The sequence below is a fragment of the Drosophila eugracilis genome, unplaced genomic scaffold, assembly GCF_018153835.1.
Source record: "Drosophila eugracilis isolate 14026-0451.02 unplaced genomic scaffold, ASM1815383v1 contig_1825, whole genome shotgun sequence".
NCBI lineage: Eukaryota > Metazoa > Arthropoda > Insecta > Diptera > Drosophilidae > Drosophila > Drosophila eugracilis.
In genome coordinates this window covers 346,576-372,240 of record NW_024572672.1, presented here as the reverse complement: position 1 = coordinate 372,240, position 25,665 = coordinate 346,576, and the positions used below count along the sequence as shown (strand labels likewise).

Here is a 25,665-nt window from a genome sequence, read left to right as displayed (position 1 = left end):
GCGACAGTCACTCTAATTTGGCATTTTAAATCGTGCAGCACACTCGGCTGCACTTGCAACTTTTCATTGTTTGAAGCGCAATTAATATTTAATTCGAGTAATGAGTTTTAGCCAACGCCAACCAGAATGGCACAATTTACCAGCGGTGGCACTAAATCGGATATTCGACCATTTGGATCCCGAGGATCGTCGGTCGGCAGCGAGTGTTTGTTGTTCCTGGAGACTTTCCTTCTTTCGAAAACGGTAAGTTGGTGGGAGTATGGGTGCGTCTGTGTGTGTATGCGTGTTTTTGTATATGTGGCTAAAATGATAAATTTCGGTTCTTATTGGGTATATTTCCTTTGTTTTTACCCCTTATATTATAGTCATGGTTTAATGAAGCACAGAAAAAACATCTGTGCTACCATGAACAAATTGTAGACCTCACAATTATTGGATGTTTTCATTCGACGCATTTGGCAATGTTTCAATGTATGGGGCAAGCACCTCAAAACCATTTGTTTACGTTAGTGTTGAAAAAAGGGGAAAGTCCACGATAAGAGGAAATCCCCCTGCCAATAACAGCAATTAATTAAACTAATTGAACCGATCAAAACAAGCTGTTTATTGCGATCGTTGTGATTGCGAAAAAGACATTTATTTTTATTACCTTTGTGTAATTTCCTCTTCTGCTTAATTTCATTTAGTTATACGAATTTTTAGTTTTATTTTTAGAACTTTCTTTTTAACTTAATTTCTATAAATGTATAGTTCAAATAAAAAATATTTAAAATTAACTTTAACTAAGTTTACTATATAGTAAAATATAAATTAAATTTAATAAATGTCTTTCTATTTAACCACTCCAGCTACTTTAGAACCTTCCGCTTTCAATTGGATTTGGCACGCGATGATCAGTTGGCTTTCTTCCATCGTTCCATGGCCAATTTGACCCGGGAACTGATTGTAGTCTTCGATTTTCAAAATGCATTTCACATTCAGAAGATGCGACGACTTCTATACAAGTAAGTATACTTGAAAATGACAAGAAATATGTAGCCTAATCTTTCTTTGTATCTCCACAGAGTGGCACGCTGTGATAACATCCAGAGATTGCGTTTTCAAACCCACAACGCGGGTCTTGTTGCCATCGGCAGTATGCACAGTGATCAGTTGTTGGCCATCGAACAGTATGTTTCAGTTGAAATAAATTACTTTGAAATTTTAATTATAAAGAAACATTTACAGATGCTTTGTAGAGCCCCTGAAGCTTTTTCTGAGTCGCACGCGCCAGCCCTGCCAGCTTCTAGATCTTGGGGCCATCGAAGCCCTCACATACTACGGCCATGACTTCCTTAAGTCCATGGGCAAGCCCCAGGAACTGATGCAATTAACGCTGGCCAGCATTAAATACGATCCTAGTCATTATCCCATTCTCTCACTCGACACGACACTGCTGCAGAAGTGCGCATCCCTACAGGTGCTCTCCCTGGACTACGACACACTATCAGACGAACTGCTTCACACTATCCAGGTGCTACCACTGCGGAAACTGCTCATCGTGGTGCACGGTCTGGATAGCGAGGAACATCCCGAAGTGTCGGAGACGGCCTGGTCCCATTTTTCGGACCATTTTTCAAGCATTGAGTTGGTGCTGACTCTTGTGTACGCCTATGAGGCCATCGAATTACTGCAGCATCGCGTCCTTCGTAGAAACATGCCTGTTACCCATGTCCGACTGCTCTTCTGCGAACAAATGAACGAAGAAGCCCTGGAGTGGATGTCAGTGCATCATAGCGAAACGCTGCGCAGTATTCATTATGTGGACTCAATGTACAAACATTTCAACCACATGGACTACGCTCGCCACCGCTTCCAGCGCCAGGATCCCTTTATAATGATGGCATGGCGCTGCAAGCAGCTGGAGGAGATCGTGGTGCATGGCTACTCAATGGAACCGCACAACATCGTTGGCATCGCCAGGCTTCGGGGTCGGCAGCTTAAGCGTCTGGAGGTCTCCATGATTGATTGGTCCGGAGCTGCATCTATGAATGCCTACAATGAGGTCAGTGTTTTTATGGCTTTAAATATCCATGTAAATAAACGTGTCTTTGATTATGTCACAGGAAATAAGCACCTTGCTGGGACAACAGTGGTCACCCATCGACCCTAACAACATACCGTCATCGCTACGCGATCAATTCGTGTACGAAATGCTGCGCCAGGATCTCAGTCAGTAAGTGGTCAAGTTAGGAACTCACTCAAAAATAACCAAAAATTCAAGCAAAGTTACCAAGTGAACTAAAGAAAGGCAAACATGACACGTGATCAACTCGAGCGCATAGAAATTAATTGAAAAATTGCAAAACCTAATTACGTAGCTAAAAGAAAACCCAAAAGAGATATGTAAGCAAAAAAGAAAATTCAATCGTTATACTAAGTTGTCAAAATTTGTATATGTAAACCAAACCTTTTGATTGGCAAGCATTTTATAGAAGTTAAATTTCCTAAGTTGTTAATCTATGTAATCAAAAGCGCTATTAGCCCTAGTTTGTTAGTCAAATAGCGACAGATCAAGAGGAAGATGCATGTTAGGAGCAAAGCAAAAGACTTCAGCACTTCACAAATTTATGTAATTATGTAAAGGGGCGAGACGAGTTTGTTGAAACCTGCTAGAGAAACATCATTTTATAAGCAACAACAACTGTGATTCAAACGAAATGCAAAACCGAATGCAGACGAAAGTGCAAGTGCAAGCCAGTGTAAGCAATTACGACACCAACTCTCATACAAAACAAAACAAAACAAAAACGACAACAACAAATTGTTATGCGAATTGTCTAGTTAGCTAAGTTTAAAAGTAACAAAACAAAAGTGTTGAAAAATGTTTGTAAAACCAAAACTACGACCAATGTCAAATTGTTCGCTCAAAACTCAATTGGCACAAATTGTTAACCTTTGTAGTAGTGTGATTAAGTACGGAGTCCGGCGCTCTATTGTGATAAACCAACAAACAACAAAATAAGCAAATGTAACAACAACGAGATTTCGATCCTCGTTAGCTAAGCGCCGCCATTTGTGTAGTTTAAAGTGATATTACCAGCAACAGCAAAGCAAAATTGTAAGCAAAATACAAAACACCACACAGATATATATGTATTGTAATAGCCAAAAAGAGCTAAATTAGCTGTCGTGTGTGGTAAATGCGTTGTGGCCAGAGTAACGGGCCAGAAAGCCAGGCAATTGTAAGACCCTAAAAAAAACCCAACTTTTAAGTATTTCATAGCACAGGCATTAATTTATACAACTATGTACTATATAATTAACCTATGTTTGCACAAAACAGCAGCGTGTTGTCACGAGCCACGGCTCATCCTCCCCGGAGTTGCTTGCCGACCAACAAAGTACAACAGCAACAATGACAACATCAACAACAACAACAACAATGGTACCTGAAGATCATGCTGAGCATTTAATGAACAACAGAACAACAACAACAACACAAAGTACTTGCTCAAATCTAACAATCTAAACAAACACAAAATCTATTGAAACAGAAGACTGAACGATTAAGAAAATCGCGACGAGGGTGTTGGCTTCGTTGTCAGAGCAACGCGGAGGATGGCACTGGGTCTCTGGGACAAGCAGGCGCAAACAAAATGCGATCTCAAAGACAACTCTTACAACTAATATCCAATCGACCATCTATATTTGTATGTATCTAAATGTAACCAATGCGTGTAATAATTTTTGTTATCAACTGCAATAGCGAATATTAATTTGTAAAAAAAAGAAACAAGTGCAAAAATGTGTGTAAAACGATGCAATGTAAGAATGTATGTCAAAACAGCTAAAGAGCAACTGTAACACGGCCACAGAAAGTTAATCAAAAAACAGTGTTAAGGGTTAGCAAGGGATTTGAAATCCGCGCCCCAAAATTATGTTAGCAGACCTGTTTTTTTGTGTGGCTGTGCATTTAATTTAAGTCTAGTACGTACCAACACAACAACCAACAACAAATGTGATAAAAGTGTCATGCTGCTTCCAAGAACAACATACCGTGCAAAATGCGACCAAAGATACTGCACGATCGAAGCAATGAGAACGGTAGTCAGCATTGGAAAGCCAGGGCCCGATTAATGGGGGATATAGGGCATATAAAGGCTCTATTTCATGGCAATTCGACACCCGAGTTTCCTTAACATAATCAAAACCTATCAATTCGGAAGCACATTTAAGAAACAGCAACCTTTATTATTTAAGAAAAGAAAAAATTCATCTATATCGCAAAAAAGACCGAATTAAAGTATCGTTTTGCTATGGAATAGAGCTTGGTTAGATCGTTAGCTTAATATCCAGCCTTTATAAATTGTTAGGAGGCCGTCAATCAATGGATTCATTCAATTACAATCAACGTAAATGAAATCAAGTATTAAGTTTTTCTGTTATACTAGAGTCACTTCCAACGCTGCTGTATATGAGTAACGTTCTTTTTGTATACTTACTACAAAAACAAATATATATTTTATATGCCATTTATTGTATTTAAATTCGAAGAGACCGAAAAACAATTTTGTAAACCATTCCACAAACACAAGAAACCAATGCGATTTATGCTCACGTATGTACTGATCCAGTAGCAACACTACGGAACATGAGGCAAACAACCAAGTTTAAGATAAGTGTTGATCGAGAACAACAACAAGAGGCCAGGGTGTTAATATATGTATGTAGATTATTGCCCGATGTCTTTAAATTCAGGGGAACAACAATTATGACATCGGCTGATGATGATGAGGGTTAGAAATGAAAAGACGATAAGATACAGCCGTGCATTAACAACAATGTTTATATATGTATATGCAAGTTATGCTTAAAAGTTAAAAGAGCAAAAGTGAAGAGAGCTGTGATATAACAAAATCCAACAAAAAGGCAAACAACAACCGACAACACACAAAGATAACACCGACACATTAAACTACAAAAACTACAGACAAGCCAATTCGAAACGTGTGCGACCAACAAAAAAGAATGTTAACAACCTATCGAAAATCGAGAAAACCAGGAGAAGGACCATCGGATATGGCCCAAGATAAGATCGAATCAGATCCAGTAGTAGTTAGCTTAGCGGAGTTGAAGGATGTTAAAGGAAGAGGGGAACCAAAGTTTTGAACCGAAGTGTTTAAGAGAAACAACAGCATGCGGGATATCATTGATTGATATCGAATCAGGAAGATTTAAAATTCAATAGAGAAGAAATCAAATGTTAAAATATATATCTAAAATGTAGTAGAACCACACACATAAAAAAGTGCACATAGCTTTAAATATAAAGCAAACCTTTTATTTAATGTCAATTTCCATTTGATTTGCCATGTTTATGATTTCTGCAAGATTTTAAAGCTTAAATATATTTAAAAAAATAAAAGCAAAAAGAAAACAGGCCAACAACAGTTTGTGTGGCATATGCAATATCATTACGATTTAAGGCAAACAATAAATATAAACCAATTAAAGCGTAGAAAACAAAATGCATTCAATTGAAAAACCAATAAAAACGTTTGAAATTTGAAGGGAAAATGAGTTTTATGGCAGGGAAGGAAAATATTTTGAATATAATCCTCAAAGCTTTATTATATGCGTTGCATACTTCGTGGGTGGCGTTATACAATATGCCAATGGAACCCGAAGGCATCTGATTAAAAGTACATAATTTAAAAAAATATAAACGAAATGTCAACAAAAACAAAACACCAACACTCGCGACAACTTCCGTTGAGCAACGCAAGCGCTCAGGATGTTGGGAGCTTTTTCTCAGTCCTTGAACTTTTGACCTTGTTTTTCGCTGGCTGGCTGGATAACTTGCTGCCGCTGCGGTTATGTAAGCGGCTGCACGTATCGTTATGCAACCTGTCCACGGATTCTGGGCGCGTGCCATTGCATTTCATCCGTCGCCAGTGGCTCTCAAACTGCAGCGGCTCCGGCAAGCGATAAGAGCAATCAAGCGAACCAATTAAGTGGGCTTTGCAGAAAAGATAGCGCTGTTGAATGAATGACTGGACGGTATGGTCGTGTTTATTATCAAGTCTTGTTTGCCTACGACAGACAACCGGCGAAAGGCGTCAGCAGCCCTTGTTCCATGAAATGTGATAGTTTTGGCCAAGGCCAACCGATGCAGTTAGCCATAAAGACAGTAAACACCGAACTGATTGCGCCCGATTCAGGTGTGACTCGTCCAATGCCCCCAAAACTGTTACCAAAGAACAAATTCTATTTTAAATGTTTCGTTTATTGATTAGGCAGCCTTTTGGTCAGGTTCAGCTCGATTATTGACACATTGCGTTCGCATAGCGTAAGCGTATGAGTAACAACACGAATCGAAGAGTACACGCAAATAAATATCCAAAGGATACACTGGAAATAAAGTACTTACATTTGGTTTATTATTATCCGGCAAAATTTAAAAATAAAATTGAAATTTTAATCGGATTTTATATTAATAAAAACTGACAGAAATTTAGAAAGTAATTATTAAAAAAGAATAAATTCCTTAAGATGTTAAAGGAAACATAAAATATTACAATTCTGATTCCAACTCGATTTCATCTTTAAATTTTTGGATATTGATATTTTGGATATATAATCTTTAAGTTTTTTCTGGTGTATCTGGCACAGAACCCGCGGGTTTCGTTGGGGGACGAATCTCGTGAGAAAAGCTTCGCAAGTGCAGCTAGGAAACATTGGCGTCGGCGCTCTCCGTGCTCCCCTTCGTTCTCATCGTTGGCTCTCTCATTCGAACGCCGTCGTTGTCCGTAGTCTCGTCGCTTTTGCCGCCAGTTGAGCAGTCGATTTTCGCACGGAGCACGACAGTCTAAAAAATTTGAAAGAAGCATTCAACAGCCAGAGGGCCAGTCGAGAGAAAATTAATTTTATACTTTTACTCAAAATCAAACAGCACCACAGAATCGAACACAAAGTCTTCGATATTTGACCAGCTGTGAAGCATTTAAACGAAACGAACCTTTTGATACACGAAAAGAACGAAGGGGAACCCTCCGGACAACCACTTGCAACTTTTTCTAGTCGTTTTTATTACCCAACAGAGGCACACAAAAAGGTGAGTGCACGCAGAAGGGGTCACGCTGCAAGCCCCAAGTTGTTTATTATGTGTGGCATGCTGCAACTGTGCTGTGTGAATGACTCTTCTTACTCACCCACCCATCATTATTCACATCCACCCACTCATTCGCCTAGTGTGACGTAACTATCACTGTGTATGTGTGTCTGCCAACGGAGATTGCTCATACGCCGCGTGTGCTAAAGAAAACAAACGCAGACGGAGGTGTTTGGCGAATTTTGCTAGCTTTTGCACAAATCCGTGGAATAAACAAAGCTCAGGGGCTAGCAAACAGTGCGGAAAACAGTCATAATTGATCGATGTCGGAATGGTCTAAATTTAGAACCCTTTCGACCGATGGGCGCCATCCGGTGCACAAAAAATACCCCTTTGCCCAAATTGATCTGCAGTGCACGGAAAACAATTTCGTATTAATTTAAAATACAAACATCTTAGCAAATGCCATAACCAATTAGATATAAAAAAAACTAAACTTAAGGCACGCCAATATTAAATTTAAAAATTCAACCAAACTTAAGATCCAGTTTTTGCAGTGTGCCATGTCCCATCTCTGGCCGAATGCCCAAAAGTCGCGACTTCACGTGCCTCGCGGCGCTCAACGTTCTGCGAATTTGGCATTCTGCATTTTGCATTCGCACATCCATGCGCGCTTTGTTTATAAATAAACCTTGAATAATGCCGGCATGTTTTCCCAGCTGTCTTTTTGCTGGTGGTTCGCCGACGGTTTGACTGTTTTTTATCTCTGTGTCTCGGTTCTTAATTGAGCTCTAGCTCAGACTCTCTGGAACTTAATGTATGTACTTTTCTGATGAGCGAGGCGCTCGATTTTCACATTGCCTTACGGCGACGTCATTTGTTGCACTTTTCGAGGTCGGTGGGTGATTCAGTTTTGGTGTCAGTCCAACAAGTGCATGTGGTGTGGAAATTGCCATTTATAGTGCAATCAATCTGTATAAATTAGCGGCCAAATTGCTTTGAAAATCACTTAACTATTTACTCATTCGATTTTGTCTCTTTTTTCAGCTAAAACAAAATGTTCGCTTTGTGGTATCTAACATTTGCTGTCGATGAAATACGGTAAGTGAAAGGGGATTTTTCGTACAGTTTTAGAGGAATTGACAAGCAGCACGGCGGATAAATATTTTGTGGTGCCTACTTTCGGGCGGGATAGTGACTGGTCATGTAGAACTTGTGTAAAATTATATTTAGGGGAGGGATCAGGTCTTCCACAGATGAATAATGAAGTCCAATAATTTTCTAGTAATTAAAGAATTTGTGGTTTTTTATTATATTAAATAATTTCTACAAATGTGTTCAGTAATCTATAATAATAATAATAATAACCATTTATAAAAAACCATATAACCTGCTTTCACCCGGAAAGCCACTTTTCCTGAATTTCATAAATCTTAGCGATAACTCTTGTCACAAATTTCCACTGCAATCATTGCAAAAGCGATAATCTAATCGGTATCAGTTGATGAATTAGCCCAATCTAGTTCTCTGCCGCGACGATCGTTACGGTTGGAAGGTGCTAAATGCCACTAAGCAATCTCCCTGCATTTGGCAACAAAGTTAGTCACTTTAGCAGTGTCACATGATGAACTATCTGCCCGTTTTCCACTCCTTCTACTCCCCCGATCTTGCCGAGCTTCACCAAACAACTGGCTTTTGTGGCTCTAACTCTCATTCGTGATAAGTGCAATCGGCCCAATACATACATAGAAACACTCTCCCGCTGGCACATTTGCGAAATCAAATTGGCAATTTTTTGGCAACAGAAAATACAAATAAATAAATGCTAAGCGTCCAGTTGTTATCTGCCGGCAATTAGCGTAATAATGAAAGTGATAATTGAAGTTTGGAGCGGTATAAGTTTTTTCCGTTCTCATCCACACACCCGGCGATTTGGGCCGGCTTTTTTGCTTGTAGTATTTGTGCTCGTTTATTTGCTTATCTATTTGCCGCACGAGTTTTTCGCCAGCTATTGCCGATTTGGCCTACGTGACAAGAGAAATGACGACGCCTTCCTTACGGAAATGGGGGAGTGGAGAAAGTAATTTCGTAACTCAACTAAAGAAACGGGCAAATTGTGGTTACAGTTCTAAGTAACGATACTTCGGGGGCATAATGGTACTACTACATTTAGGTATGAGTGCCACGCCCTCGAATGGGGTAACGCCTTTTGGTAAAATACAAAGAATAATTGAGTCTATTACGTTGGACTTTATGGGAAATGGATTTTATTTTGCTTTGCTTTTTACGTAATGGGCTGTAAAGAACTGGGTGCTTTGCATATCTGAAATCAAGCAAGATTTACCCGCAAGGTTAGCACAGCTAATTGTTTTATATTTGAATATTGAAATTTAAAAATCAGGGTTGTATTGAATACCTTATGAAAGGTGACCAGTGTACCCCTATAAATAATGTCCTTGCTTATTTTTAACAACATAAAGCCTTAACCATATTTATCTTACAAATTAAAAGAAAATGTTTCTCCAGTTGTCAATATAAATTTAATTTGCAATGCAAGGGCTATCGAAATAATAAAATAATGGCTATAACTAATACAGCGTTGCCATGACGTTTAAAATGTATAAACTTTGCCATGTTTAGTGACCTCGATAACTTGAAATGCAATTGGGAGTGGTGACACTGTTTGTCACTTTTACACATCCCTTTTACTCTTTTCATTCCGACAATTAGGACGCGTAGATCGTGCTCTAACTTTGATTTTTCAACAATTAATCTTTTTCCTTTAAACCGAATTGTTATTTATTGGATTTAAACGTTGGGCGGTGACTAAAATAAAAGGTGGGTTTAAAAGCTTTAGAAAATGTGACGAAAAGAGAAATTTCAATAGTGACGCGCTTCGGTGCATTCTCTGTGGAACCTTCTGGAAATTCCTGTGACATGGAACTGCATTTTGTAGCTTGTGAATATAAATAAGCTAATTATAGTTTTAGTATTATTATTATTATCGAAAGTACTGAAAGCGACTTGTATATACTACGTATTCTTTATTTTTCCCATTAATTATAATACGGGACTTGCGGAATATCTTTTATTTTGTTTGTAGTGCACTTTAGTCTACCTATTTGTTTATTTAATTTGATTATTATTTATTCTTATTTTCTGTTATCATTTCCATTTTAATTTGTAGCAAACGTTTAGCTTGGTTATTTAGCTCTAACAAGCCTGCAGCGCCAGCGTTAGACAACAAGCCAGCGAATCCCCCACCAGTTAAGGAATCCGCACCTGCTCCAGCTCCAAAACCCGCTGCAGTTCCTGCTGCTAAGCCAGAACCTCCGAAACCAGCGCCTGTGGTAGCTAAGCCCGCACCGGTTCCAGTTCCTGCTCCAGCTCCAGCACCAGCTCCTGTTCCACCCAAGGAAGAAGCACCTGCGCCGAAACCTAAACCAGAACCAGTTCCAGCACCCGTAGTTGCCCCACCAAAACCTACACCTCCACCCAAACCCAGCAGTCCGCCAAAACAAGCCGACAATATGCCTATTCCGTTGCCCAAATCCCTGACTGAGGCCAACACCAATGGTCAAAATGGCAATGCTATTGGTGGAGCTCCCGGAAATATTGATGAGCGGGTTTTCGGTATCCACCAGGCGGAGAAGGTGCTTCCTACCAAGGATGCCAGCAATGACTTCATCAAGGGTGAGACCAATGCCTTCATCCAGTCGATCAAGGAGGCACAACAGCTGGGCGAGCGGTAAGCCTTAAATTTTCATGTTTTATGTTTTATTTCAGTAGTTTTTGAGTTTTTATAGCCCTTGCAGTATTTATTATTTATTGAAAATATCTATCATATCTTATAGGCATCGCTTATAAGATTTGCTTAGGATAAGTAAAGTTAGGCTAGATATTCTGTATGTGGACAGCGATTAGGGGGTATCTCATACTCTGAGGCAGCCTTCTTTCTCCATTTATTTCTGTAACTTTTGATTTTTAAATGTAATTTTTCCGCATCTCCCCATGGTGAGAGGTGGGTTCAATGCACCCTGGTGACTTCTTCTCAACGGGTGAAAATAGTTGCCATGCGGCAGAAAGACAACCGCTTGGCGACAACGGTGCAGCATCAGCAAATTCGTTGGATCATCATCACAATGATGATGATGATGATGATGGTGGCGATGGCGATGGCGAATGGCTATGGGTGGAGACCACAATTTGCTGTTATTTTTGTCTCATGTTCTCTGCTTGGGCGGACAGCTCGGCTCACATGGCGTCGACTCTTTGGGATCTGTTGTGCTGCATGTGCAGTCTACGGTTTATTTATGAACCCCAACTTCGCCATGTGTTCGTTCTCCACTTCCTCTAATTGCTTACAATTGATTTTCCATTAATATTAATCGGAGACAAACCTTGGGGCACGCAAGCCCTATGTTCTTGTCCTTGCCCAGGTGTTCAAGGATCTTGGGGGCGAGAGACCTGTGAGGCAGTTTTATTAGTTATTATTTTGGCAGTTTGCCCAAGTGAAATGGAAATGGAATTGGTGATGATGTGCCGCTGTCGGACCATTATGAGAACCTGTCGCGCCGCTCTAGTCAGGTCACATGATCTCCCCCATGCAAAGTTTATTTATATTTGGAAACGCAACAGATTCTGGCTGCTGCTACTGCTAGTGTTGCTGCTGCGGCTGCTACGACAATGTACACATTTCATTGTTCATATGCAGCAAATTGGCCCGGCAGCAGAAATATCTGCCTCCTGCAGCGGATGAATCCCATTTTAGCCTGGCGTCATGCCTCATATCTAATCCGCCTTCTAGCCCTCTTTCATAATGCCCTCATCCTGATGGACAGAGGTCTTCATTTAGGTGTCTTGTTTGATGTACGCTTATTTAGATATATATATATATATCGTATGGCTACTGTACATATGTACGGATATATATTTTAAGCACTTGGCTCGCGTCTCTGCAAAAAATTGCTTTTGGCAAGCGTCGCTTTTGATGTGCTGCCAAAATATTGTTTAGCAAACAAAAGGCAAAAACTGAATACACAGATGAAAAGTTGACAACACGAGCAGAGCTTTTAGCATATATGGGTTTTCATTCTATAGCTGTATGATCCGCTGTTGCAATCCACGGATAATTAGCTACTGCTAGAGCTCCGCCTAAAATCCAATTTCGAGCAGTAATTTCACAGCTAATTGCCCGAGTAGCGGGCAATGGGCATTAAGTTGGACCCGTGCTTGGCTGGCCGCAAATTGAACTAATTAATAACACATATTTTAAATGGTTTACTCATTTTTCGGCATTCGTTGTAGCAGCCCTCCCAAAAATTAGCGTTCTATTCTCGATCGCTGGCCTCCAGTGGGGCCACAATCAGTCAATGACTAAATGTTTTTTAAAATATTTATAAGTTTCAGAATGTTATGCACGATTATTGGATTCGTCAGATGTGCAGATGAAAATCGCAAAAACGGTTGTCTATCGTGTAAGTCACCGCATCTGGAGAATCAAGTGAGACTTAGCTCATCGTAGACTCGTCACATGCAACCTCCAGCTCAGAACTAATCTCTGAAAAAGATATTTATACAGTTGTGGTCAGAAAAGTAGAACTGAGAACTTGAAATTATATTTTAGATTATATTTAGAATTCATAATAGCTTTGGTTGTCATGTTTTTAGTTTAGTTTTATATAATAATACCTTGGCTTATTTTATATTATTTAGATGACGATTATTATTATCTAATATGTCACAATCTTTAGACACATATCTAAAAATTGAAACCTGCCTGTACCTTCTACACCCCTACATGTGCTAAGTGCTTTCTCAACTGTGTGTCAACAGTAACGAAAACGCCAATGTGGCTGCTATTGTATCTACATATCCGCTAGCTTGTTTCGCAAGCTTTTCAAGGTCAGCGCCGTATAGTATATGCCATTTCGCTTTTCCCCCACTTATTTGTGGGGAATCGGGTCCATTGTTCTATGAGAAATCCTACACGGCACCAGCCCCCAAATACTGCCAGCTGGTTGATGGGTTGGCTGGTTGCTTGCTGGTTAGGAGTCATGATGGGATGGAAAAGCTGCTGGGCGCATTTACGTAATCCCAGCGCCACTTGACGGCAGCAATTGAAAATGAAAATGAAAACGAAAAGGAAAACAGGCGGGGCTGAAATGTGACAGCAGCTACCAAAGTAAAAGTTCAAAATGCGAATACTTTCCGAGGAAAAGCAGAGGCGACGACATTTCTGGATTATATAAGTGTCCCGCTGTCGCCTGGCATCCAGAATATATATGTATCTAAAAATTAATCTGCACATATTTTCCAAATGAATATATATATAATTTGATTGTTGAAATGGCGGTTTGATATGTATATTTAATGGCCCGCCCGTGGAAAATTCGTGTGCCGATGAAAAGCAAAAGTTCTGCGTTTTTTGAAAAACAACACACGTAGAGATATATGGTTTAGGTATCGTATATATCTTCCGATGTTTGCTGCGCGTTGCATAAATTTCGTTGGCAACTTTTCAAATATTTTCCCTCAATTTTCATTTAGTAACAAATGAATATGCTCGTTTCGATGATACAACATATGTACCTTGGGTTATGTATAGGTTACCCGAAATATTCACATGTTCTTTTTTCAATATCAAGTTCAAGACTTTTGTTAAAGATTGTGTAAACGATTATACTCGACGTGTTTATTTGTTTTAAAGTTTGGGAAGGAAAACCTGGGGAAAACGTATAGAATAGAAATGTGTAAGAGATATTTTAGTTGGGGAGTCTATCTCTAGTATTTAGCACATTTCCCCCAATTTTGTTTAAATCTTTTACATTTAGCCACACAACATTTTTCATTTTATATTGCGGTATTAGTGCCAAAATTTATGACGGCTACGTTTTGTTTGTTTTCTATCTGGCCAAAAACAACAGATTTTTTTATATAGAACTTGTGCAAATAAATTAAAAATAATTCTATTTTCGTTAGAGTTGATTTTGTGAAGGTAGAAGTAGTCGAGTTGTAGAAGTTTTAGAAAATCATAAAAACTTCATTGAAATCCTGCAAAGGGGTATGATAAACATTCCAAGTTATGCAAGATCTGCTATATTTTGTCATCTGTATAAACAATTAGCTTCCTCTGATATTTCGCTTTCGTTGTTTATTCATCACTTTAAGCTCAGATCTGGTGAGCTGAGTTCCATTCCGAATATTTGAGATTCTCATGGAGGAGTGACCATGTTTGCTCTTGCAATTGTGCCACTTGCCTTGATTACTTTCATCGCATATCATACCATACTATACGATACCATACGATATCATATAATTCCGTTGACTGTCAACGAAGTCTAGTCATAATTAAGCGATGTGACCGCTCCTTGGTGTGCGGTTGTGCGAGTGTCTGTCGCACACCCACCAAGTGCACCACAAACACACGCAAGCACTTCATATTTTTGATTTGCGACTGCAAGAAGTCGCTGCTCCTCTTTTAGGCCCTCTTGCTCCCACTCACGCATGGAGCAATGCAGTTTTCTAGCTGTTTGCGAACCGAACACTTTCCTTTTCTTTCTGTTTGTGGGAGAGGAGTGTGAGGATGAGCTTTCTTTCACTGTGTGTGTGCGCGAGAGAGCTTTACTTTTCTGCTTTTTAGTTATACGTCACGTCCTACGTCAATCGTCGGCGTTTACCAATACAAAAGGCTCTCTCTGTAGGGGTGCACAGAGAAGAATGTTTATGATATGCTTCTTGAAAAAAAATGAACAAATTCGTCATTTATTCATATATTTATTTTAAAAAATTAATAAATTAAATTAGATTACCTTATTACTTATGTGCGTAATGATGATTCTTGTTGGAAATACATATTTTTGGATAGGAGAAAAATTTCCACTTTGGAAAAAGTTGATGTTGATGTTACGGTAAAACTGCACATTTACAGTTAAATTCACGCCTTGAAATCGGATATTAAAAAGTTTAATATTTTAAAGTTTTTTTCCTTGTGTATGAGCCAGGAGGCAGGCTTCTTCCCGCACACTACTACAAATACAGCCCACAGCTTTTGCTCTCTTCCAATTCAATATCTGTGTGAATGTTCGTGCTCGTGTAGTTTGAAAGTGAAAGAAGGAAGGGTGGTCGCTGCCGCTGTCGCAGTCGCTGCCTCTGCCGGCGTTGGCGCTTCTGAAGCACCGACTGCAGTCAGTTGGGTTAAAGAACAGAATATTCCGATCATTGTAACGTTGGACGTTGAATTCTACGGTTGCAAAGGTGAGCCGTTCTCCAAAGATAATTATTGCAAATCAAGTGAAAATTTTAGCCGTTCAAAGTATCTCACAGATACAGTGTCAAAGTCTTAGATTTTAATCTTTAATTTAACAGTTTTTGTGGCACCTAAAAGTTAAATGGCAATTAATACACAGTGACTTCTGGTTAATTCAAATTTCTTAATAAAGTGAACTGCTTTCAAAATTTAATATTGATTTTAACGGTTTTTGTGGAAAATTAAATTGAAATTTCCCCCATTTCGGCTTCTTTAAACAGTGAAATCGCTTTTTAATAGCAATAACTTATTCTAATGTATACATTAAAGGTTTATTAGCCATTTAAAGCGGTGAATTGCTTTTAGATTTGTATATTTACTGGCAATTAAATAGTGTGTTTAGATTTTTAATTGAAATGTTAAAGTATACATTTTTAAGATGGTTAAATATTTCAATTTAAATTTCATGGGTAATTGAAAATAAAGTGAAATTATTTTAGATTTATGCGATTTATCCTTTTTGATGTGGAAATTTGGATTCATTTTATTTTTCATATTTTTTCTTACTCATAAAGTGGATGCTTTAATTAATTTTAATATTTAAAAGAGAGATATTTAACTAACAACTTGGATTATGAAATAAAATCCTCGCTGTGAGCTTGTTACTGTGCAAAAGTTTTCACATCCCCAGCTGAGTCAGCCGATGCATTTTTGGCAAACGAAAACCGGTTACCGGCAAAAAGAAATTTATACGGGCGGCTCTATAGGCTATAAAGCTTAAAGTTTATAGTTATGCAGTTTGAGATATTCTTTTTTTTTTATATTTGCAATTCGCCAGCCAGCGCAGCGGCAGTGGAAACTTGTTTGGCCCTGCTGTCATGGTCTGGCAACCGCTGACGTTCCGTCCGTCTGCCGCATTTCTATACGATTTAGTTGTGCAATTTTTTGCGGCCAAATGCCAATGAACGGAGGACTGTACCGCTTGCCAAGTGCATTGGTGGTTAGTAGGGGGGGGGCTCGTTGTTTGCGGGGGTGCAGTTTAAGGTCGGCCGTTCGTTGGCTCTTAGAAAGTATTGCCGTGTAGCGTGCGGTGTTCCTGTATCGATTTCGATAAGATACTGCCCCGTGTTAATACCATTCTAACTAACTGAATTGAATGATAGATAAGAGGCGTCGAAAACGAACTTTCAGTTAGCACCTGCTTGGCTTCTTTGGTTTTCTTTTTTCCTCTTTTATTCTTTTATTTTCCCCTCCTTGAACTTGCCCACAAATGAGGGCTATAAATAAGAAAAAGTTCTTACTCAGCAATAAAAGAATACATTAATTTTCGCGGTCAATGCCAGCCAGGCGATTGCATAATCACAGATAAGTATTTTATCTACTATTTTGAACAATTAAAGAGGTAATGCTAAGCCAGCAGAAATCAGGGCGACGCAATCGCAGAACGACAATTATATAAGGCCAGTTTGAGAGCCACTGGGAACGTCCGATCGAATTTACCCGGCCAAATTTAGTTCGGGTTGATATAATGCCGGCTGCTAAAAATACAACCCCGCTAAAGCAAATAAGCAAAACAAAAGCACACATCGCTGGGATATACAGATGGATAGGGTAGCTCTATATCTATATAGGTGGGCCGTAGGTACCGAAACGCACGAAAATTCCAAAGGTATATTATATATATACATATATAGGTAAGCAGCTGACAAGTTTACGGGGCTGAATTGGGCTTTGTATATCATACAGTTTGTTATATTCACCAAACAAATCGCGCAAATTTGTTGTACAAATTGTTTGCTCTGGCCGCTTTTTTTTTCTTTTCTTTTCTGTTTTTTTATATTTTTCCACTGGCACGTTGCTGTTAATTATTCAATTGAGCTCTATTAAAGCGCTCAACTGAATAAGAACGGAAAAGGCAGAGTCGGGAAAAACCTAGTGAGGAGGAGACTACCGCCGCCCGACGATTAACTTGTCACAAAAAGCTTGAAAAACCGCATTTCCCGTAGTCTAGATAGTTAACTGGGTAACGCTTCTATTTTCCCTGGCCAAACAAAAGGTAGTTGCAGGCAGGTTGCATAATCAAAGCTGGGTTGGGTTGGGTTCTTTGGCTAGACAGGAAATGGAATCGCACACATAAATCAAATCGAAAGGCGCGGGAGAGCAGCTCCCCAGAGTGCTGGCTAATCGATTTCGAATAACACCGAGCCGATTTGCCTCGCCATTCATTTATCTCCAGTAAATAAACAAATATTTTGAATAGCTAAAATTTCAGAAGAAACGTAAACAAATCTAATGGTTCAAGTTCTTTCGAGGAAAGGCATATACAATATTTCAGCCGCCACTGTTATTGAATGAATTGAAGCTTTTATTTCTCTCTCTCCCTCTATCTCTCTCTGTTCAGGAAGTTGTCAAGGACTAATGGGTGGCGAAAGCTCTTTGATTAGTCCTTTTTGAAAAGCTTACCTAGAAAGAGGATTTACTTTTCATACTTGTAGAAACTATTTTACATGTAGGAAGTAAAAACTTTATTTACCGCTGTGGAAGGTAATCTACATTTTACTTAGCAGTGATGTAGAAATGACTAGATGGCGCCAAAAACTCATGTATCTTCTTTTGAAATATCAACAGAAATTAAATTTGAGAAATTTTCTTTTATTTGAATATAAAAAATATAATTTATGAACCATCAGATCCCCACTGTATCTTGCCAATTCCCCCACACTAAATGCATCCTACTTATAACCCTTTTGCATTCTCTATATCTTAATGAAGCCTCGTCCGATTTTCGCTGATTGTCTTCCCAGACAGCGCAAAATTTAAATCAACGACATCCGGATAGAGACTGCAGAAAATATTATTTTTTCACTTGATGCTGTGCAAAAAGATATTTTTCATCATCTTCAGCTCTTTATACAAATCTATATATTTTTGTGTATTTGCTTATATATCTCTGCCTAATTGAGTGTGAGCTGGTTTGACGTTTTGCCAAAAGAATTTTAATTAAATTAGGACCGCAAGAGAGAAAAAACTAGCGAGTTAAGAGGAGAATCTCAACAGTAAATGCGGGTGACCAGCAGAAGCAGCAGCCCTAACACCCTTCTATTCCCGTTCCTGACTCACCCCTAATAACCGGGACCCCTATAAGGCTAGATATTTATTAATAAGAGCTTTATGTCGAATTCATGTCACAGCCAGCAATATTATTGCAGAATGCTGCTGGCTGGAATTATTGTCCGGGGAGTGAGGAGGATGTGGGGGGTTTCCGTGGCCATGTCCATGTCCATGTCCAGATTCAATTAGTGTCGAAATGAGTGTGTGAATGAATGTTGGGTAAACTCATTTGGCTTGGGTTATCATTTATGCTTGTGATTGGGCCCAAAACGAAACTTTCCATTCGCCCCCTTATCAAACCCAAACGTTGACCAGTTTTGGAGTGACTGACTGCCCGACGCCGCCGTTCCCAATTTCCCGTTGCAGTCGCTCACGTCGGCCAATTTCCCGAAATACATTTCGAATTATTTTCGTACACTTGCCAATTTCTTTGTGCAATCGACTGGCCAAAATCGCAATTAACGAAGGCAACTATTGCAGCGATTTCTCGGGTGAACGACCAGACCGTTGGCCATAAACTTACCCATTGCACTGGCCGTTTAGTAGTGTGTTGCCTTTGCCAGTTTCCTCAGATTTGATTGCATTTTATATATCTATTGCAAGCCAGTTATATGATGGCCACAAACAAGCACTTATGGTTAGAAGAACTGAATTATTTGCTCAAATCCCTGGACTAGGCAGCTGGCTTGGCTATCTTATCACCATCCCTCCTTTTGGAGTGATCATTGCTGACATCCGAGACGGTTTACGATTTGAAGTTTAAAGCTTATCACCTGGGCCAGCTTATCTGGTTACCTCTCCTGGCCACAATAAACACTTCTCTCCGGCCTCTCACCAGCTCTCTTTCTCCAGCTCCAGTTTCGCAGCAGTTGAATTGGTGTATGCCTATCCGCAGTCATTGGGTTTTCTCAGCCATTCGCGAATTGTTGCTAAGCCTTGACGGTTGCAAAAAATCCGTGCGTGATATTGTTATAAAACAAAGGGTCTTAGTAGCCCAAATCGAATTAAGCCGACTTGGTGACGCGTGTGTGATTAGAGTCACCCCGAAAAAGAAGCTAGAGAACTGCTGCTCCGCTGATCCTGCCTCGGGGTTATCCTGTTCTGCTACTAATGCTGCTTCTGCTACTTACCCCCTAGAATAGAATCCCTTGTCTGTCCGCTACTCATCAAGAGGGTTACATAACGAAATCAGTTTTTTCAATTGTGCGTCAGCTTAATTTGATTTGTAGCCGTCGGCCTGGCTTTTAAGTGCCTTCAAACCAGGGGCTTTTTTTCATCCTGCCCGGCATGTCATGTTTGTGTGTGCTCCAGTTTCAGTTTGTCTATCAGGGCGGCACTTGAGTTAATTGATTAGTTTCAACGCCTTTCAGACAGGCCAATAAGTCATTACTATTATCTGGCATGATTCGGAGCCACTTAAAAGTTGGAAAGTTGCTAACCAACGCCCCCTTTGGGTACATTGCAATTCGCCAAGTCCACTATCTTTATGAGGCATTAACAAGCCTCAGATTACTCATATGGAGTGGCAATAATAGAGGGCTCATATGACTTCCAAATGGTGTAGAAATTTCCAAAGCGAATCAATATAAACACTTGCCAACCGGTGGGGGTACCAGGTAAAATGGCAAATTGTTTTCAAATCGCAATCAATATTTACAGAGCCAAAGCCAAATGTCGTTGGAAAATGGCAGGAAAAGTAAGTGATCGACTGCGATTACTCACCACCCTGGCTTGGCTCTGTTGTTGCCCTCCTCCACTGAGTAATTGAAGCTGCAAATGAAATTAGCCAAAACAAAACAAAAGACTGTAAATGCGTTGGGGAAGCGGGGGGGATAGCAAATGAAAAAGTTTTTCACTACTTAATGTGCATTAGACATGCAATGAGCGTGTTCGGATGACGAGAAACTGGAACCAGTTCCCTGCACCGCTCTCAAGTTCAGTTCAACCCGCAATGGGTTAATTCACAAGCCTCAAGTGCCCGTGCCCTTGTCCTGGGAATCCTGCAAGCTGGCTTTGATTTCCATTTGCCGAGTAATTGATTTTTTTTACACACTCTCAAGAAGAGGAGGTGAGATTTGTTAGGGGAAAGAAGGGGGTGAAGTAAGTGTACGTGTACCCGATTCCTGTCATTACCAGAGCACATTTCACACTCCAGCCCGACACTTGAAGTTGACTTGACCGCCCGGGCTCGAGGCTCAACAATTCCCAGCTGCCAGTCGCGTGCTATAAACTTTATTGATTCGGGGAGAGGCGATGGCAATGGATAATGGGTAATGGGTAATGGGTGGTTGGTGGTGGGTCCAGCGCATCGTGTAAATATATCCTTCCGCATTATGTTGCCGCTCATCCGGCAACAGTTTGGGCCGGCGCCTGCGGGTAGGCAATGCTGCTGCTGCTTCAACAACCCTCCAACCTCCGTGACCCTCCCTGAAAACTTTTGGGCAAATATACTAGTACTACTATACGAGTACTTCGATTGAGAGCACTGTCCTCTCTCGTTTTCAAAAACTCCGGTTAAAACTCTCCCCAGCTGAGCGCTGAATGGCGGCTTAGTGCCGGCGATAAAGTGCGGGCCCTTGGGTGCGGACGGGCTCTCAGTTCCTTTCGATTTGCCGATTGGGTTTGTTCGTCGTCATTTGCCGATTGTGTACCAACGCTCGCGATTCAAAGGCGCGCGCTAAAATATTCTGCAGACCACCAAAGCAGAGCAGCACCAGAACAGAGCAGCTCCAGTAGTCAGCCAGCCGAGCAGCAGTCAGCAAGTCCTTTGCTCCCCCAAAATAGCATCGCGTAGTGTTTGTTTAGTGTAGTATACATTTGGGCGCGGCAGCAGCGAAAAGCAAAGTCGCAAAGGAGTCTCTCGACAAAAGATAAAAGAAGATATATACAACATTGTTGCGTCCGATATTTTGATACCAACGAAGAAGACCACCAAAAAGAAAAAGAAGAAAATATACGCTGAAACCAGAATCAATCAATTCAATCACCGAAAATCAAAAGCAATAGCGTTAAGCCAAGCGTGTCTGTGTCTGAGAAAAGAGAGAGAGAGTGTGTGTGTGTGTGCTTAATAGGGATCCCTCAACGAGATCCTTGAGAAGCTAAAGCTGCATTGTGATTTCATTTTACCTGCAAACGCAACCAAACAAACGAAGATTGGTTTTTTTTTATATACAAAAAAACACCGACTTTGTGACCAAGCCAACGCCAAATTTTTAAACGTTTTTTGAAAACTTTACACCAACTCTACAAAAACTACACGTAAAATGGGTCTCTGCGCCTCCAAGGACAAGAAGGAGAAGGTGATCGAGGGTGAGGTGGCCAATGGTGAACCCAATGGTACCGCCACCGCAGCCGGCGCTGGAGAAGATGGGTGTGTATCCCGGGGTTCCCTGGGCATTTCATGGGCCTAGGACTCCTAGACAGGAGTTGTCTGTATATGCTGGGTGGGTGGGCGACACGGGGAGGGGAGGGGCTGACGTCATGTGTGTGTAAGTGCGTGAGCTCTGTCTGAAAAGCGCCCAAAAATAAAGTGCCATAAAAAAATTATTATTGCCCTGGTCCTCGTTTTGTCCAGGACTTCGGCTGGGTCGCCATGTTGTTGTAGTGCGCATGTCCTACGGGACCAAAGGAGGGCGACGGGCGAGCGGGTGTATAGTGTGCCGTCGATTTGCGTATTCAGCGGCAGCCGGCAAAATTTTATAGTCAGTCAGCCACCACCAAAAGCAGGACATACAGTCGAGGAGGACAGAGCCACCACTAAAAAAAAGGGGCGTTGTGGTGGGACCAGGGGTGATGGGTGTTTGGTTCTGGGTGTACGTCGGGCTAAAAGGGGGAGGGAGGTAGTTGGTATATGTGGAAGTCGCGTGCCAGACTCAAGTCGGGTATGAGCACATGGCCATAACCCGAAACTAATTGCGGGGCAAACAGGCCGGAATTGAGGAAAACAGAAACAAGAAAACATGTTGCCGACTTTTAGGCGCCACAAAAACAGAGATAGCCAACCCATAGCAATAAAAACTTGAACTGCCGCCCCAGCCACGCCCTTTTACTAATGGTCAACCCCCTTTCTTCTTCTCTCTCTCGAACTTTTTGCAGCAAACAAGACACCATGGTTGATGCCGCTGTTCTCGCTAAACTGGAGGAGGGTTACGCCAAGCTGGCTGCCTCCGACTCCAAGTCGCTGTTGAAGAAGTACCTGACCAAGGAGGTCTTCGACAACCTAAAGAACAAGGTCACCCCCACCTTCAAGTCGACCCTGCTGGATGTGATCCAGTCTGGCCTGGAGAACCACGACTCCGGTGTGGGCATCTACGCCCCCGATGCCGAGGCTTACACAGTGTTCGCCGACCTGTTCGACCCCATCATCGAGGACTACCATGGTGGATTCAAGAAGACCGACAAGCACCCGGCCTCCACCTTCGGTGATGTGTCCACCTTCGGCAACGTTGACCCCACCAACGAGTACGTGATCTCCACTCGCGTCCGTTGCGGTCGCTCCATGCAGGGCTACCCCTTCAACCCCTGCTTGACCGAGGCCCAGTACAAGGAGATGGAAGGCAAGGTCAGCAGCACCCTGTCCGGCTTGGAAGGCGAGCTTAAGGGCAAGTTCTACCCCCTGACTGGCATGGAGAAGGCCGTCCAGCAGCAGCTGATCGACGACCACTTCCTGTTCAAGGAGGGTGACCGTTTCCTGCAGGCCGCCAACGCTTGCCGTTTCTGGCCCAGCGGTCGTGGTATCTACCACAACGATGCCAAGACCTTCCTGGTCTGGTGCAACGAGGAGGATCATCTCCGCATCATCTCCATGCAGCAGGGTGGTGATCTGGGCCAGATCTACAAGCGTCTGGTGACCGCCGTCAACGAGATCGAGAAGCGTGTGCCCTTCAGCCACGACGACCGTCTCGGCTTCCTGACCTTCTGCCCCACCAACTTGGGAACCACCATCCGTGCCTCCGTGCACATCAAGGTGCCCAAGCTGGCCTCCAACAAGGCCAAGCTGGAGGAGGTTGCTGCCAAGTACAACCTGCAGGTGCGCGGTACCCGCGGTGAGCACACCGAGGCTGAGGGCGGTGTCTACGATATCTCCAACAAGCGTCGCATGGGTCTGACCGAATTCGAGGCCGTTAAGGAGATGTACGATGGCATCACCGAGCTGATCAAGCTCGAGAAGAGCCTGTAAATTGCCCGCTAACCGCCGAGCATCGTCCCCCCGTCTGGATGGGCATCCTTCGGAGTTAACATCCATCCAAGGAAGCCACTAGTTCGGGGCACACGCAACAATCAACAACAAGAACAACAGTTAGAAATCTTCGGCTCGTCCGCCTTGTCGCTTTTGGGCGGTTCGGGCTGCAAAAATGTCTAGTTTGTAGCGATGGTGTGGAGCTGCTGTCCTGTTACAGCCCGGCGACCTTCGGCATTTTCGTATACTTTGAGGGTTGCGGGCGCAGGCAGCGATCCCATCTGGCAACACCAACACCACCCACAGCAGCAGCAACAACAACAACAACAATGGATAACTATTTGACAAAAAACATTTGCTTAATTACAACCAAACAATGTAAAACATTTTGACATCTGTGTCGAGCAAAAACAAAAAAAGAAACTTTAAATACTTTTATTTTAAGTCTTAAGTTTATAAAAGAATTAAAATTATTAAAAAATAATAAAAAAAAAATAAAAAACCCAATGATTATAACGTCGTGATTTGATTAAGATTATATATTTGGTCACATGTATTTAATCGGTTCACTTTTAGAGGTAGATATAGTTGCCAGTTTTGCCTTCAAATCTAGTCGACATTTTAGTTAAAATAAACGTTGTTAACTAGGAGGATTTGGCTTGACACTCGGCTGCTATGAGTCCCTTAATTCCATCGTGCATTTCCTTGATAATCTCGTATTCCGTGAGTCCCATTCTGCGCTGGTTGGAGATGTCATGTACCCCGCCCTTGGCTTCCGAGTGCTCCCCTGATGTGCCTCTAATTTGCAGGCGGTATTTCTGGGCCAGCTCTTCCATGTGGTCCGGCTGGCACATAAGGTTGGGCAGCTTTATGTGCACCGAGGCGCGAATGGAGGTGCCAAGATTGGTGGGACAGAAGGTTTGGAAGCCAAGGCGTTCATCCCTGTTGAACTTGAGTTTCTTGCCGAGTGCCTCTACTCCGCCAACCATGCGGTCGTAGACCTTGCCTAGATCACCACCCTTCTCCATGGATATGATGCGAATGTGGTCCTCCTCGTTGCACCACACCAAGAAGTTTTTGGCGTCGTTCAGGAAGATGCCACGCCCGGTGGGCCAAAAACGAGAGGCTCCAGCGGCTGCCAAGAAACGATCACCCTCTTTGAACAGATAGTGATCCTCAATAAGCTTGTCCTGGACGACTTTGTCCATTCCAGTCAATGGCATATAACTACCCTTGTACTCCCCGGTGAGAGACATTGTAGCCGCGCAGATTTGATTCTCCAGGTCCTTATAATCCTTCTCCATTAGACAGGGATTGAAAGGATAGCCCACTATGGCTCTTCCGCAGCGCACTCTCGTGGAAACAATGAAGTTGCAATCGGGATCCAGGTTTTCGAAGTCCTTACCCTTACCGAAAGATGTTGCCGGCTGCTTGTCCGTCTTCCTGAAGCACTTGTGGTAATCCTCAATGACGGGATCAAAGAGGTCAGCAAATACCTTATACGCCTCTGGATCTGGGGCGTAGAGACCTACGCCGGAATCATGGTTGCACAATCCAGAGCTGATGCAATGCAGTAGCGTAGAGTTAAACGATGGCGTCGTCTTCGTCTTTAACTTATCAAAGATCTCTTTGGTGAGATGCCTCTTCAGCAGCGATTTGGACTTGGACTCGGATAGATTTTTAAAGTCATCCTCCATTTGTTGGAGCACTTCATTGCTGACCTTGTCGCCAGATTTGCTAGCATAGCGATGGGTTGCTAGGTGTGTACAGAGACCTATTAATCGCAGTTCAAGCCGGGGTTTTGAATTTAACAGCATTTTTGAATTGCTTAAATTCGAAATGTATTAGCCAGGGTGACCGTATTTTATAAACTGACATTAGTCCCAAAAGCCTGTACTAAAGAAAACCTTAAAAATATTTTAGGTATAGACTAAAAGAAACAAAAGGTAGAAAACTCCACTTTCAGTGGTTTCAAAAGATCAACATATGGTTAGCAAGGACACTTTCCGGGGTATATAACCTTACATATGCCTT

The 25,665-nt window shown here is 41.7% G+C and overlaps 3 protein-coding genes across 6 annotated transcripts; 2 read left to right on the top strand and 1 right to left on the bottom strand.

Moving 5' to 3' along the window:
* Positions 1 to 11: 11 nt before the first annotated feature.
* LOC108108343 (F-box only protein 33) lies at positions 12 to 4,514 on the top strand. The gene is made up of 5 exons (XM_017216379.2): positions 12 to 243; positions 849 to 1,004; positions 1,065 to 1,169; positions 1,228 to 2,044; positions 2,106 to 4,514. Exons 1-5 carry the CDS (start codon positions 101 to 103, stop codon positions 2,217 to 2,219), a joined length of 1,335 nt encoding a protein of 444 aa, XP_017071868.1. The 5' UTR covers positions 12 to 100; the 3' UTR covers positions 2,220 to 4,514.
* Positions 4,515 to 8,140: 3,626 nt separating this feature from the next.
* LOC108108301 (arginine kinase) lies at positions 8,141 to 24,169 on the top strand. 4 transcript variants are annotated; one of them, XM_017216311.2, is made up of 3 exons: positions 8,141 to 8,194; positions 10,281 to 10,841; positions 22,548 to 24,169. In XM_017216311.2, the coding sequence occupies exons 1-3, from the start codon at positions 8,151 to 8,153 to the stop codon at positions 23,629 to 23,631; spliced, it is 1,689 nt and encodes a 562-aa protein (XP_017071800.1). In that variant the 5' UTR covers positions 8,141 to 8,150; the 3' UTR covers positions 23,632 to 24,169. The 4 variants fall into 4 exon arrangements, with proteins under 4 accessions (XP_017071800.1, XP_017071803.1, XP_017071804.1 ...); XM_017216314.2 differs by lacking the exon at positions 10,281 to 10,841; XM_017216315.2 differs by lacking the exons at positions 8,141 to 8,194; positions 10,281 to 10,841 and adding an exon at positions 15,233 to 15,349.
* LOC108108302 (arginine kinase) lies at positions 23,644 to 25,480 on the bottom strand. Its single transcript, XM_017216316.2, has one exon. It carries the CDS (start codon positions 25,446 to 25,448, stop codon positions 24,276 to 24,278), a length of 1,173 nt encoding a protein of 390 aa, XP_017071805.1. The 5' UTR covers positions 25,449 to 25,480; the 3' UTR covers positions 23,644 to 24,275.
* Positions 25,481 to 25,665: the final 185 nt, after the last annotated feature.